Genomic DNA, 17097 nt, shown 5'->3' with positions numbered 1-17097 from the left:
ACATTTAAATTAAATTAAATTGAAAAAATTGTTTTACTTAGCACCATGTTGCTATTGTTGCCAGGTAGCCAGCATAAACTAGCTGGGAAGGGCTCATCAGGGACTGACTGAATCCAATCCATTCGTCTCCACTGGACTCTCAGCTGCGTGACATAATTCAGCCATTTGGGCATCAGGCGTGTCCGTATAGTGTAGCCTCTCCCTTCCCAGGCAGAGTCAACAGGAAGTGAAACACAACTTCCTGTCTGGAGTGCTAACTAAATATAAAACATGTGGAGGGCTGAACTGTAGCAGTGACGAAACCTTACAATACCTTAAGGACAAGGATGACCAATACGAACGCCAGCTGTGCATAGCAGCTGGTCGCCCTCATCGCCCCTGACCAAAGGACATCAGCTGCCATTTCCTGTTCAATTCCTGTGAATGGTCAACATTGGTCGACACAGCAGATTATCAGCGGTCGACGTTGGTGTTGCTCTGTCTTGTCTTTAAAGGTCAGGGTTTCTAAATCCCTTCTGGTTTAAGCAGAATTTTCGTGTAATGTCATATATCCATGATTACGACATTGGTGCCATCGCTAGCAGAATAGCCCGCGGTGAACATTATACGATGAAGCATGCTATAAGGAGAGCTTTAAAATGGCTGATCAATCTCAATCTAGAACAGTGGACGGCTGATCAATCTCAGTCTAGAACAATGGACGGCTGATCAATCTCAGTCTAGAACAATGGACGGCTGATCAATCTCAGTCTAGAACAATGGACGGCTGATCAATCTCAGTCTAGAACAATGGACGGCTGATCAATCTCAGTCTAGAACAATGGACGGCTGATCAATCTCAGTCTAGAACAATGGACGGCTGATCAATTTCAGTCTAGAACAATGGACGGCTGATCAATCTCAGTCTAGAACAATGGACGGCTGATCAATCTCAGTCTAAAACAATGGACGGTTGATCAATCTCAGTCTAGAACAATGGACAGCATTAATACAATCTCATAGCTGTCTGTAATCTAACAGTCCTGTCTGTAATCTAACAGTCCTGTCTGTAATCTAACAGTCCTGTCTGTAATCTAACAGTCCTGTCTGTAATCTAACAGTCCTGTCTGTAATCTAACAGACCTGTCTGTAGTCTATCAGTCCTGTCTGTAGTCTATCAGTCCTGTCTGTAATCTATCAGTCCTGTCTGTAATCTAACAGTCCTGTCTGTAATCTAACAGTCCTGTCTGTAATCTAACAGTCCTGTCTGTAATCTAACAGTCCTGTCTGTAATCTAACAGTCCTGTCTGTAATCTATCAGTCCTGTCTGTAATCTAACAGTCCTGTCTGTAATCTAACAGTCCTGTCTGTAATCTAACAGTCCTGTCTGTAATCTAACAGTCCTGTCTGTAATCTAACAGACCTGTCTGTAATCTAACAGTCCTGTCTGTAGTCTATCAGTCCTGTCTGTAATCTATCAGTCCTGTCTGTAGTCTATCAGTCCTGTCTGTAGTCTATAAATCCTGTCTGTAATCTATCAATCCTGTTATAGCTGTCTGTAATCCAACAGCCCTGTCTGTAATCTAACAGTCCTGTTGTAGCTGTCTGTAATCTAACAGTCCTGTCTGTAATCTAACAGTCCTGTCTGTAATCTGACAGTCATGTTATAAATGTCTGTAATCTATCAATCCTGTTATAAATGTCTGTAATCTGACTAACAGCGATACAGTAGATGGGAAACACATAAACATGGAGGGACACACACACACACGCACACACACACACACACACACACACACACACACACACACACACACACACACACAGAAATCCCTTAGAGAGCTGTCCTATCACATCAAGAGGAGAACTGTATAAGTGCAGAGCCCAAGCCAACCATGGAATGCTACATTAGACCACACACACACACACACACACACACACACAGTCTCTGGATTCTGGCCATATTCCCACACGCTAAAACACTTAGACCTTCATCTACAGGGGTCAGTGAGGAAACAAGGATGGGAGGAAGAGAGGAGGGGAGAGAGGAGAGGAGGAGAGAGGAAGATGGAGGAGAGAGGGGGATGGAGGAGAGGAGGAGAGAGGAAGATGGAGGAGAGGGGAGGAGAGAGGAGGAGGGATTTGGGGATTTGTATTTATTTATTTTATTAAACTTTATCAAGGCGAGTCAATTAAGTATACATTCTTGTTTACAATGACGGCAAAATGATGATGTCATCTCTTTAGGAATCAACTGTATACAGAGTCAGTAGAATGACAGAATGTACAGTCTGGTAAAGAAATGGTAAGACCTGTGACCATACTAATACAGTATGATAAGACCTGTGACCATATTAATACAGTATGATAAGACCTGTGACCATACTAATACAGTATGATAAGACCTGTGACCATATTAATACAGTATGATAAGACCTGTGACCATACTAATACAGTATGATAAGACCTGTGACCATACTAATACAGTATGATAAGACCTGTGACCATACTAATACAGTATGATAAGACCTGTGACCATACTAATACAGTATGATAAGACCTGTGACCATACTAATACAGTATGATAAGACCTGTGACCATATTAATACAGTATGATAAGACCTGTGACCATACTAATACAGTATGATAAGACCTGTGACCATACTAATACAGTATGATAAGACCTGTGACCATACTAATACAGTATGATAAGACCTGTGACCATACTAATACAGTATGATAAGACCTGTGACCATACTAATACAGTATGATAAGACCTGTGACCATATTAATACAGTATGATAAGACCTGTGACCATACTAATACAGTATGATAAGACCTGTGACCATACTAATACAGTATGATAAGACCTGTGACCATACTAATACAGTATGATAAGACCTGTGACCATACTAATACAGTATGATAAGACCTGTGACCATACTAATACAGTATGATAAGACCTGTGACCATACTAATACAGTATGATAAGACCTGTGACCATATTAATACAGTATGATAAGACCTGTGACCATACTAATACAGTATGATAAGACCTGTGACCATACTAATACAGTATGATAAGACCTGTAAGACCATACGAATACAGTATGATAAGACCTGTGACCATACTAATACAGTATGATAAGACCTGTGACCATATTAATACAGTATGATAAGACCTGTGACCATACTAATACAGTATGATAAGACCTGTGACCATACTAATACAGTATGATAAGACCTGTGACCATACTAATACAGTATGATAAGACCTGTGACCATATTAATACAGTATGATAAGACCTGTGACCATACTAATACAGTATGATAAGACCTGTGACCATACTAATACAGTATAAGACCTGTGACCATACTAATACAGTATGATAAGACCTGTGACCATACTAATACAGTATGATAAGACCTGTGACCATACTAATACAGTATGATAAGACCTGTGACCATACTAATACAGTATGATAAGACCTGTGACCATATTAATACAGTATGATAAGACCTGTGACCATACTAATACAGTATGGTAAGACCTGTGACCATACTAATACAGTATGATAAGACCTGTGACCATATTAATACAGTATGATAAGACCTGTGACCATACTAATACAGTATGATAAGACCTGTGACCATACTAATACAGTATGATAAGACCTGTGACCATACTAATACAGTATGATAAGACCTGTGACCATACTAATACAGTATGATAAGACCTGTGACCATACTAATACAGTATGATAAGACCTGTGACCATACTAATACAGTATGATAAGACCTGTGACCATACTAATACAGTATGATAAGACCTGTGACCATACTAATACAGTATGATAAGACCTGTGACCATACTAATACAGTATGATAAGACCTGTGACCATACTAATACAGTATGATAAGACCTGTGACCATACTAATACAGTATGATAAGACCTGTGACCATACTAATACAGTATGATAAGACCTGTGACCATACTAATACAGTATGATAAGACCTGTGACCATACTAATACAGTATGATAAGACCTGTGACCATACTAATACAGTATGATAAGACCTGTGACCATACTAATACAGTATGATAAGACCTGTGACCATACTAATACAGTATGATAAGACCTGTGACCATACTAATACAGTATGATAAGACCTGTGACCATACTAATACAGTATGATAAGACCTGTGACCATACTAATACAGTATGATAAGACCTGTGACCATACTAATACAGTATGATAAGACCTGTGACCATACTAATACAGTATGATAAGACCTGTGACCATACTAATACAGTATGATAAGACCTGTGACCATACTAATACAGTATGATAAGACCTATGACCATACTAATACAGTATGATAAGACCTGTGACCATACTAATACAGTATGATAAGACCTGTGACCATACTAATACAGTATGATAAGACCTGTGACCATATTTATACAGTATGATAAGACCTGTGACCATACTAATACAGTATGGTAAGACCTGTGACCATACTAATACAGTATGATAAGACCTGTGACCATATTAATACAGTATGATAAGACCTGTGACCATACTAATACAGTATGATAAGACCTGTGACCATATTAATACAGTATGATAAGACCTGTGACCATACTAATACAGTATGATAAGACCTCTGACCATATTAATACAGTATGATAAGACCTGTGACCATACTAATACAGTATGATAAGACCTGTGATCATACTAATACAGTATGATAAGACCTGTGACCATATTAATACAGTATGACCATAAGACAGTATGATAAGACCCATATTAATACAGTATGATAAGACCTGTGACCATACTAATACAGTATGATAAGACCTGTGACCATACTAAGACAGTATGATAAGACCTGTGACCATATTAATACAGTATGATAAGACCTGTGACCATACTAATACAGTATGATAAGACCTGTAAGACCATACTAATACAGTATGATAAGACCTGTGACCATACTAATACAGTATGATAAGACCTGTGACCATACTAATACAGTATGATAAGACCTGTGACCATATTAATACAGTATGATAAGACCTGTGACCATACTAATACAGTATGATAAGACCTGTGACCATACTAATACAGTATGATAAGACCTGTGACCATACTAATACAGTATGATAAGACCTGTGACCATATTAATACAGTATGATAAGACCTGTGACCATACTAATACAGTATGATAAGACCTGTGACCATACTAATACAGTATAAGACCTGTGACCATACTAATACAGTATGATAAGACCTGTGACCATACTAATACAGTATGATAAGACCTGTGACCATACTAATACAGTATGATAAGACCTGTGACCATACTAATACAGTATGATAAGACCTGTGACCATATTAATACAGTATGATAAGACCTGTGACCATACTAATACAGTATGATAAGACCTGTGACCATACTAATACAGTATGATAAGACCTGTGACCATATTAATACAGTATGATAAGACCTGTGACCATACTAATACAGTATGATAAGACCTGTGACCATATTAATACAGTATGATAAGACCTGTGACCATACTAATACAGTATGATAAGAGACTAATACAGTATGATCTGACCATATTAATACAGTATGATAAGTATGACCATACTAATACAGTATGATAAGACCTGTGACCATACTAATACAGTAAGACCTGTGACCATACTAATACAGTATGATAAGACCTGTGATCATACTAATACAGTATGATAAGACCTGTGACCATATTAATACAGTATGATAAGACCTGTGACCATATTAATACAGTATGATAAGACCTGTGACCATACTAATACAGTATTATAAGACCTGTGATCATACTAATACAGTATGGTAAGACCTGTGACCATACTAATACAGTATGATAAGACCTGTGACCATACTAATACAGTATGATAAGACCTGTGACCATATTAATACAGTATGATAAGACCTGTGACCATACTAATACAGTATGATAAGACCTGTGATCATACTAATACAGTATGGTAAGACCTGTGACCATACTAATACAGTATGATAAGACCTGTGACCATACTAATACAGTATGATAAGACCTGTGACCATACTAATACAGTATGATAAGACCTGTGACCATACTAATACATTATGATTAGACCTGTGACCATACTAATACAGTAAAACATTTTAAACAACTATCTCATAGCAGTAGTGCTGGTCTCAGATCATCAGGCTCCCCTTGTCCATTAATAAATAAATAAATGCAGACAGACAGACAGACAGACAGACAGACAGACAGACAGACAGACAGACAGACAGACAGACAGACAGACAGACAGACAGACAGACAGACGGAGAGAGACCCTCTCTAGTGTAGACCTCTGCCCCCAACACACATTCTCAGAAGTACCTGAGTAACTGTCCAACAACCCACACTTCAGATGTACCATATCTCTACTATACTGTCGTATACTACAGATGTACTATATCTCTACTATACTGTCGTATACTTCAGATGTACTATATCTCTACTATACTGTCGTATACTTCAGATGTACTATATCTCTACTACACTGTCGTATACTTCAGATGTACTATATCTCTACTACACTGTCGTATACTTCAGATGTACCATATCTCTACTACACTGTCGTGTACTTCAGATGTACTATATCTCTACTACACTATCAGATGTACCATATCTCTACTACACTGTCGTATACTTCAGATGTACTATATCTCTACTACACTGTCGTATACTTCAGATGTACTATATCTCTACTACACTGTCGTATACTTCAGATGTACCATATCTCTACTACACTATCAGATGTACTATATCTCTACTACACTGTCATATACTTCATATGTACCACATCTCTACTACACTATCAGATGTACTATATCTCTACTACACTGTCGTATACTTCAGATGTACTATATCTCTACTACACTGTCATATACTTCAGATGTACTATAACTCTACTACACTGTCATATATTTCAGATGTACTATAACTCTACTACACTGTCGTATACTTCAGATGTACTATATCTCTACTACACTGTCGTATACTTCAGATGTACTATATCTCTACTACACTGTCGTATACTTCAGATGTACTATATCTCTACTACACTGTCATATACTTCAGATGTACTATATCTCTACTACACTGTCGTATACTTCAGATGTACTATATCTCTACTACACTGTCATATACTTCAGATGTACTATAACTCTACTACACTGTCGTATACTTCAGATGTACCATATCTCTACTACACTGTCGTATACTTCAGATGTACCATATCTCTACTACACTATCGTATACTTCAGATGTACCATATCTCTACTACACTATCAGATGTACTATATCTCTACTACACTGTCGTATACTTCAGATGTACTATATCTCTACTACACTATCAGATGTACTATATCTCTACTACACTATCGTATACTTCAGATGTACCATATCTCTACTACACTATCAGATGTACTATATCTCTACTACACTGTCGTATACTTCAGATGTACTATATCTCTACTACACTGTCGTATACTTCAGATGTACTATAACTCTACTACACTGTCGTATACAAAGTGAGAGAAACAGCACTCCTTGTCAAGTACTGTACCGTTCTGTAAGATACTTTACTTTTTGACTTCTACTTGCTAATGTGTTGACGTTTCAGTCAAGCCCAAGACATTTTCATTTCAATTGATCCTTTATTTAACTAGGCAAGTCAGTTAACAACAATTTTTTTTTTTTACAATGACGGCCTACACCGGCCAAACCCGGACAACGCTGGGCCAATTGTGCGCCACCCTATGGGACTCCCAATCACGGCCCGGTTGTGATACAGCCTGGAATCGAACCAGGGTGCCTGTAATTGACACCTCTAGCACTGAGATGCAGCACTGAGACAGCTGCACCATTCGGGAGCCCTGAATGGCTAATACACCATAGATTAAAACCAACCGGTACCAAACCAACCAGTACCAAACCAACCGGTACCAAACCAACCGGTACCAAACCAAACCAACCGGTACCAAACCAACCGGGACCAAACCAACCGGGACCAAACCAACCAGTACCAAACCAACCAGTACCAAACCAACCGGTACCAAACCAAACCAACCGGTACCAAACCAACCAGTACCAAACCAACCGGTACCAAACCAACCGGTACCAAACCAAACCAACCGGTACCAAACCAACCGGGACCAAACCAACCGGGACCAAACCAACCAGTACCAAACCAACCAGTACCAAACCAACCGGTACCAAACCAAACCAACCGGTACCAAACCAACCAGTACCAAACCAACCGGTACCAAACCAAACCAACCGGTACCAAACCAACCAGTACCAAACCAACCAGTACCAAACCAACCAGTACCAAACCATCCGGTACCAAGCAAACCCTCAGCCCTGTACAACTACCGAAAGCAACCAGAACTCTCCAACAACAGCCCTGTGACATCTCCATGACAATGGGCAGGCTGGGAGAGGACTTCCTGTCAACACAGGTCATGTGACAGGAAGTTCAGGAAGCAATCATGGAACACTGGGCTGGGCTGAGCTACATAGAGACAGGCTGAAACAATGGTTCCAGAACAGTTTGATGCTGAGGGACCCTCCTACTGTCAAAGGTTCCAGAACAGTTTGATGCTGAGGGACCCTCCTACTGTCAAAGGTTCCAGAACAGTTTGATGCTGAGGGACCCTCCTACTGTCAATGGTTCCAGAACAGTTTGATGCTGAGGGACCCTCCTACTGTCAAAGGTTCCAGAACAGTTTGATGCTGAGGGACCCTCCTACTGTCAATGGTTCCAGAACAGTTTGATGCTGAGGAACCCTCCTACTGTCAAAGGTTCCAGAACAGTTTGATGCTGAGGGACCCTCCTACTGTCAAAGGTTCCAGAACGGTTTGATGCTGAGGGACCCTCCTACTGTCAATGGTTCCAGAACAGTTTGATGCTGAGGGACCCTCCTACTGTCAATGGTTCCAGAACAGTTTGATGCTGAGGGACCCTCCTACGGTCAATGGTTCCAGAACAGTTTGATGCTGAGGGACCCTCCTACTGTCAAAGGTTCCAGAACAGTTTGATGCTGAGGGACCCTCCTACTGTCAATGGTTCCAGAACAGTTTGATGCTGAGGGACCCTCCTACTGTCAATGGTTCCAGAACAGTTTGATGCTGAGGGACCCTCCTACTGTCAAAGGTTCCAGAACAGTTTGATGCTGAGGGACCCTCCTACTGTCAATGGTTCCAGAACAGTTTGATGCTGAGGGACCCTCCTACTGTCAATGGTTCCAGAACAGTTTGATGCTGAGGGACCCTCCTACTGTCAAAGGTTCCAGAACAGTTTGATGCTGAGGGACCCTCCTACTGTCAAAGGTTCCAGAACAGTTTGATGCTGAGGAACCCTCCTACTGTCAATGGTTCCAGAACAGTTTGATGCTGAGGGACCCTCCTACTGTCAATGGTTCCAGAACAGTTTGATGCTGAGGGACCCTCCTACTGTCAAAGGTTCCAGAACAAGGCCACTGACAGAGGCAGACTACAGCAGTTTCATTAACACCAAGGGCACTGACAGAGGCAGACTACAGCAGTTTCATTAACACCAAGGACACTGACAGAGGCAGACTACAGCACGTTCATTAACACCAAGGCCACTGACAGAGGCAGACTACAGCAGTTTCATTAACACCAAGGACACTGACAGAGGCAGACTACAGCAGTTTCATTAACACCAAGGACACTGACAGAGGCAGACTACAGCACGTTCAGTAGTAACACCTTATTTATGTGTATAACACATTAATGCCGTTATAATGCATCGTAAGACTGTCATAAACATGTTCCCCACCTTGAGTAAGCCGGGTGAGGAGCTGATGGCGAACGATGATGCGTGTGAGACGGAGGGCAGAGCGTCGTCGGGGGGAGTGGCCAAGCCTCAGGTAGATGTCCTGTCCATCAGGGGTCATGAACTCCAGACACGCCCTTTCACTACCACTTTCTCCGCCACTGTCATGATCAGTTGTCCTCTCCTTCTCCATGTCTCTGTCTCTCTCCTCCCTGTCCCTCTCCCTGTCCCCATTCTCCCTCTCCATGTCTCTGTCTCTCTCCTCCCTGTCCCTCTCCCTGTCTCTGTCCCCCTTCTCCATGCCTCTGTCTCTCTCCTCCCTGTCTCTCTCCCTCTCCTTGTCTCTCTCCCTCTCCCTGTCTCTCTCCTCCCTCTCCCTGTCTCTCTCCTCCCTCTCCCTGTCTCTCTCCTTCTCCCTGTCTCCGTCTCTCTCCTCACTCTCCCTGTCTCTGTCTCTCTCCTCACTCTTCCTGTCTCTGTCCATCTCTCTGTCTCTGTTAATGTCTTTCTCCCTGCCTCTGTCTCTGTCCATCTCCCTGTCTCTGTCTCTGTCTCTGTCCATCTTCCTGTCTCTGCCACTCTCTCTGTCTCTGTCTCCATCACCTCTCCCACTCTCTCTGTCCATCTCCCTGTCTCTGCCACTCTCTCTGTCTCTGTCCATCTCCCTCTCTCTGTCTCTGTCTCCATCACCTCTGCCACTTTCTCTGTCTCTGTCCATCTCCTTGTCTCTGTCTCCATCACCTCTGCCACTCTCTCTATCTCTGTCCATCTCCTTGTCTCTGTCTCCATCACCTCTCCCACTCTCTCTGTCTCTGTCTCTGTCTCCATCACCTCTGCCACTCTCTCTATCTCTGTCCATCTCCCTGTCTCTGTCTCCATCACCTCTCCCACTCTCTCTGTCTCTGTCTCCATCACCTCTCCCACTCTCTCTGTCTCTGTCTCCATCACCTCTCCCACTCTCTCTGTCTCTGTCCATCTCTCTGTCTCTGTCCATCTCCCTGTCTCTGTCTCCATCACCACTCCCACTCTCTCTGTCTCTGTCCATCTCCCTGTCTCTGTCCATCTCCCTGTCTCTGTCACCTCTGCCACTCTCTCTGTCTCTGTCACTCTCTCTGTCTCTATCACCTCTGCCTCTCTCTCTGTCTCTGTCTCTATCACCTCTGCCACTCTCTCTGTCTCTGTCACCTCTGCCTCTCTCTCTGTCTCTGTCTCTATCACCTCTGCCACTCTCTCTGTATCTGTCTCTGTCACCTCTGCCACTCTCTCTGTCTCTATCACCTCTGCCACTCTCTCTGTCTCTATCACCTCTGCCACTCTCTCTGTCTCTGTCTCTATCACCTCTGCCACTCTCTCTGTCTCTGTCTCTGTCACCTCTGCCACTCTCTCTGTCTCTATCACCTCTGCCACTCTCTCTGTCTCTGTCTCTGTCACCTCTGCCACTCTCTCTGTCTCTGTCACCTCTGCCACTCTCTCTGTATCTGTCTCTGTCTCTGTCTCTATCACCTCTGCCACTCTCTCTGTATCTGTCTCTGTCTCTGTCTCTGTCACCTCTGCCACTCTCTCTGTCTCTGTCTCTGTCACCTCTGCCACTCTCTCTGTCTCTGTCTCTATCACCTCTGCCACTCTCTCTGTCTCTGTCTCTATCACCTCTGCCACTCTCTCTGTATCTGTCTCTGTCTCTGTCTCTGTCACCTCTGCCACTCTCTCTGTCTCTGTCTCTATCACCTCTGCCACTCTCTCTGTATCTGTCTCTGTCTCTGTCTCTGTCACCTCTGCCACTCTCTCTGTCTCTGTCTCTATCACCTCTGCCACTCTCTCTGTCTCTATCACCTCTGCCACTCTCTCTGTCACCTCTGCCACTCTCTCTATCTATGTCCTTCCCACTGTCACTGATCACACAGTCTCCAATATATAATATAAGATACTACATATATGATGACTCTACCAATAACAATCCAAACACTATAGACAGCACTATGGACAGCACTATAGACAGCACTATAGACAGCACTATAGACAGCACTATAGACAGCACTATAGACAGCACTATAGACAGCACTATAGACAGCACTATAGACGGCACTATAGACGGCACTATAGACGGCACTATAGACGGCACTATAGACGGAACTATAGACGGCACTATAGACGGCACTATAGACGGCCCTATAGACGGCACTATAGACAGCACTATAGACAGCACTATAGACAGCACTATAGACAGCACTATAGACAGCACTATAGACAGGCTAAATGTTCCTAAAGTACAACACCATGAAAATGCACTGACATTAAACAACCAGTGTAAAATCAAAACAAATGTCCCTCTCTCTGATCCTTTCTCTGTTAGTATCTCTATCAATCTATCTCTGTGTCTCTATACATCTATCAATTCAAGGGGCTTTATTGGCATGGGAAAAATATGTTAACATTGCCGAAGCAAGTGAGGTAGATAATATACAAAAGTGAAATAAACAATAAAACTAAACAGTAAACATTAAAAAAGTTCCAAAATAATAAATACATTACAAATGTAATATGATGTATATATACAGTCTATCTATCAATCTATCTCTGTATCTAAATATGTCTATCTATCCCTGTATCTCTATCTTCCTGTCAGTGGATCTGTCTCCCACTCACCACATGATGTCCTGACAGTCCGAGAGAAACCCAAATGACTTCATCTCTCTGTAACACACAACCACCAGTATATAGCAGACCCTCCCTCTGTCTAACGCTCTCTCTCTCTCTCTCTCGCTCTCTCTCTCTCTCTCTCTCTCTGTCTCTGTCTCTCTCTCTCTCTCTCTCTCTCTGTCTCTCTGTCTCTCTGTCTCTCTGTCTCTGTCTCTGTCTCTGTCTCCCTCTCTCTGTCTCTCTCTCTCTCTCTCTCTCTCTCTCTCTCTCTCAGATCAAACACATTCAATGCTCCTTGATACCTCTTATACCCCCCACACACACACACACACACACACCACTTTGTTCCACCTGACACTCAGCAAACACACACACAGAGTTCTCCTCAGAGGCAACTCTTATCAAACCTTCCTCCTTCTTACCATTTCCTCCTTCCTCTACTCACAGCCAATGGCAGGAGATATTTGGGAACACTGCCCAGCTGCCTGAACCTGAGCCAAAAACCTCTACTTTACTACTGTATGGTATTACAAGGGAGTGTGTGTGTGTGTGTGTGTGTGTGTGTGTGTGTGTGTGTGTGTGTGTGTGTGTGTGTGTGTGTGTGTGTGTGTGTGTGTGTGTGTGTGTGTGTGTGTGTGTGTGTGTGTGTGTGTGTGTGTGTGTGTGTGTGTGTGTGTGAGATATAATAATATGAGGAACAGGGGATGGGCCTGCTGGAAAAAACATCATCCTAAAGACTTTCCAGAGGGGAAGGAAAAGCCCGAAAAACACTAGCTTAAGAAAGGTGGAGAGACAGAGGAGAGAGAGAGAGAAGAGAGACAGAGGAGAGAGAGAGAGACAGAGGAGAGAGAGAGAGAAGAGAGACAGAGGAGAGAGAGAGAGAAGAGAGACAGAGGAGAGAGAGAGAGACAGAGGAGAGAGAGAGAGATAGGAGAGAGAGAGAGACAGAGCGAGAGAGAGACAGAGGAGGGAGAGAGAGAGAGAGAGGGGAGAGAGAGAGAGAGAGACAGAGACAGAGAAGAGAGATATAGAGAGGGGGAGGGAGAGAGAGACAGAGAGAGAGAGACAGAGACAGAGAAGAGAGATATAGAGAGAGGGGGAGAGAGAGAGCGGGAGATATAGAGAGAGGGGAGAGAGAGAGAGAGGGAGATAAAGAGAGAGGGGAGAGAGAGAGAGAGAGAGAGAGAGACAGAGAGAGAGGAGAGAGGGGAGAGATAGGAGAGAGAGAGAGAGAGATCGGAGAGAGAGAGAGAGAGATCGGAGAGAGAGGGAGAGAGAGAGGGAGAGAGAGGGAGAGAGAAAAAAAGAAAGAGGCAGAAACTAGAGAGAAAGACAGAGCTAGAGGTTCTGCTATACAAATTGATGGAAAGTGGTGTTAGGGGAAAAACACACGACATTATTATCCATGTACACAAACAACTGGTTTGCAGTTAAAATTGGCAAAAACACACATTTATTTCCACAGATTCTGTCAGACCTGGGTCCTGACAGACCTGGGCCCTGACAGACCTGGGTCCTAACAGACCTGGGTCCTGACAGACCTGGGCCCTGACAGACCTGGGCCCTGACAGACCTGGGTCCTAACAGACCTGGGTCCTGACAGACCTGGGCCCTGACAGACCTGGGCCCTGACAGTAAATCTCAGTGAGACCAAAATAATGGGGTTCCAAATAAGGTCCAGTCACCAGGAACACAAATACAAATTCCATCTAGACATCGTTGCCCCAGAGCACACAAAGAACTATACGTACCTTGGCCTAAACATCAGCGCCACAGGTAACTTCCACAAAGCTGTGAACAATCTGAGAGACAAGGCAAGAAGGGCATTCTATGCCGTCAAAAGGAACATAAAATTCGACCTACCAATTAGGATCTGGCTAAAAATACTGGCTAAAAATTATTGAATTTATTATAGAGCCCATTGCCCTTCATGGTTGTGAGGTCTGGGGTCCGCTCACCAACCAAGAATTCACCAAATGTGTTAAACCAAATTGAGATTCCGCATGCAGAATCAACAAATAATGAATGCAGAATCACCAAATAATGAATGCAGAATCACCAAATAATGAATGCAGAATCACCAAATAATGAATGCAGAGCAGAATTAGGCTGATACCCGCTAATTATCAAAAGCTGTTAAATTCTACAACCACCTAAAAGGAAGCGAATCCCAAACCTTCCATAACAAAGCCATCACCTACAGAGAGACGAACCTGGAGAAGAGTCCCCTAAGCAAGCTGGTCCTGGGGCTCTGTTCACAAACACAAACTGACTCCACAGAGCCCCAGGACAGCAACACAATTAGACCCAATGAAATCACGAGAAAACAAAAAGATAATTACTTTACACATTGGACAGAATTAACAAAAAAACTGAGCAAAATAGAATGCTATTTGGCCCTAAACAGAGAGTACACAGTGGCAGAATACCTGACCACTGTGACTGACCCAAAATTAAGGAAAGCTTTGACTATGTACAGACTCAGTGAGCATAGCCTTGCTATTGAGAAAGGCCGCCGTAGGCAGACCTGGCTCTCAAGAGAAGACAGGCTATGTGCTCACTGCCCACAAAATGAGGTGGAAACTGAGCTGCACTTCCTAACCTCCTGCCCAATGTATGACCATATTAGAGAGACATATTTCCCTCAAATTACACAGACCCACCAAGAATTTGAAAACAAACCCCATTTTGAAAAACTCCCATATCTACTGGGTGAAATTCCACAGTGTGCCATCACAGCAGCAAGATGTATGACCTGTTGCCACAAAAAAAAGGGCAACCAGTGAAGAACAAACACCATTGTTTTGTTTATTTCACCTTTGTTAATGATCTATTTCACTTGCTTAGACAATGTTAACATATGTTTCCCATGCCAATAAAGCCCATTAAATTCAAACTGAAATGTAATTGAGAGAGAGAGAGAGAATTAGATTAAATTTCTGATCTTTTGATTGGTTGGACAACTATTGCCTTTGAGAGAGGGGGAGAGGGGGAGTACCCTCTGCCTATGCCTATGTAAGGAATGAAGGGGAGGAGGGGGGGCTCTTTGATCCAGCTTGGCCTGTGAGGTATAGGGAGGGAGGGAGGGAGGGAGGGAGGGAGGGAGGGAGGGAGGACAGGGAAGTTACCTCAACTAATCTTACCTCTACTGTGGGGAGGGAGAGAGGGAGGAGGAAGGGAGAGAGGAGGACAGGGGGAGGATAGAGGGACAGAGAAGGACAGGGGGAGGATAGAGGAGAGAGAGAAGGACAGGGGGAGGATAGAGGGAGAGAGAAGGACAGGGGAGGATAGAGGGAGAGAGAAGGACAGGGGGGGAGGATAGAGGGAGAGAGAAGGACAGAGAAGGACAGGGGAGGATAGAGGGAGAGAGAAGGTCAGGGGAGGATAGAGGGACAGAGAAGGACAGGGGAGGATAGAGGGAGAGAGAAGGACAGGGGAGGATAGAGGGAGAGAGAAGGTCAGGGGAGGATAGAGGGAGAGAGAAGGTCAGGGGGAGGATAGAGGGACAGAGAAGGACAGGGGAGGATAGAGGGACAGAGAAGGACAGGGGAGGATAGAGGGAGAGAGAAGAACAGGGGAGGATAGAGGGAGAGAGAAGAACAGGGGAGGATATAGGGAGAGAGAAGAACAGGGGAGGATAGAGGAGAGAGAAGAACAGGGGAGGATAGAGGGAGAGAGAAGAACAGTGGGAGGATATAGGGAGAGAGAAGGGCAGGGGAGGATAGAGAGACAGATAAGGACAGGGGGAGGATAGAGGGAGAGAAGAACAGGGGGAGGATAGAGGGAGAGAGAAGGACAGGGGGAGGATAGAGGGAGAGAGAAGAACAGGGGGAGGATAGATGGAGAGAGAAGGACAGGGGGAATTGCATATGAAAGTAGGTCAGAGCAAAGTCAGTCTCAGGTCACACACATGCCACTCAGCAGTGTGTGTGTGTGTGTGTGTGTGTGTGTGTGTGTGTGTGTGTGTGTGTGTGTGTGTGTGTGTGTGTGTGTGTGTGTGTGTGTGTGTGTGTCTGGGTACCTCAAAACCTACATAAACCAAGTCCAGTACCTCTCGGGAATTCAGCCAACAATCTCTTTCGTTGGTGAGAGACAGATGAGAGAGTGATGTGAGACTGGGTACCATTGTCTGCCCTCTGGTGGCAATTAGGCCACGTTGAATACAAGCTCAAGTGTCACGTTTTATTAGTCGTATGTAGAGGACACACATGATACACCTCGTCCAATGAAATGCTCCTTCTGGACAATGCAACAACAATAAGAACTAATGAAGGATAAGACTACGAACATAAAGTAAATGTCTCGGTAGAATAGAATACACATTGTAGCATAGCATCAGTGTAATACAGGAAGGTGCAATTTATAGTTCAATATTTACACATGTTTATTATATTTACACATGTTTATTATATTTACACGTGTTTATTATATTTACACGTGTTTATTATATTTACACGTGTTTATTATATTTACACGTGTGTATTATATTTACACGTGTTTATTATATTTACACGTGTTTATTATATTTACACGTGTTTATTATATTTACACGTGTTTATTATATTTACACGTGTTTATTATATTTACACGTGT

The 17097-nt window shown here is 43.2% G+C and overlaps 1 protein-coding gene across 2 annotated transcripts in view; it reads right to left on the bottom strand.

The window, feature by feature from the left end:
• The window catches only part of stard13a (StAR related lipid transfer domain containing 13a), a 109750-nt gene that overhangs the window by 81842 nt on the left and 10811 nt on the right, over window positions 1-17097 (bottom strand). Inside the window, exon 1 of one of the 2 annotated variants that reach the window (XM_065004941.1) lies at window positions 9871-12618. The exons of the other annotated variant lie outside the window; for it this stretch is intronic. Within the exon in view, the coding sequence (XP_064861013.1) occupies window positions 9871-10930 (1060 nt within the window). The 5' untranslated portion in view covers window positions 10931-12618. Of the gene's footprint in view, window positions 1-9870; window positions 12619-17097 lie in introns of those variants that run through there. 2 annotated transcript variants of the gene reach the window in all.

This window comes from Oncorhynchus nerka, linkage group LG19 (genome assembly GCF_034236695.1).
Source record: "Oncorhynchus nerka isolate Pitt River linkage group LG19, Oner_Uvic_2.0, whole genome shotgun sequence".
Classification (NCBI taxonomy): domain Eukaryota; kingdom Metazoa; phylum Chordata; class Actinopteri; order Salmoniformes; family Salmonidae; genus Oncorhynchus; species Oncorhynchus nerka.
The sequence above is the reverse complement of the archived record's forward strand: the minus strand, read 5'-3'. Positions and strand labels throughout refer to the sequence as shown.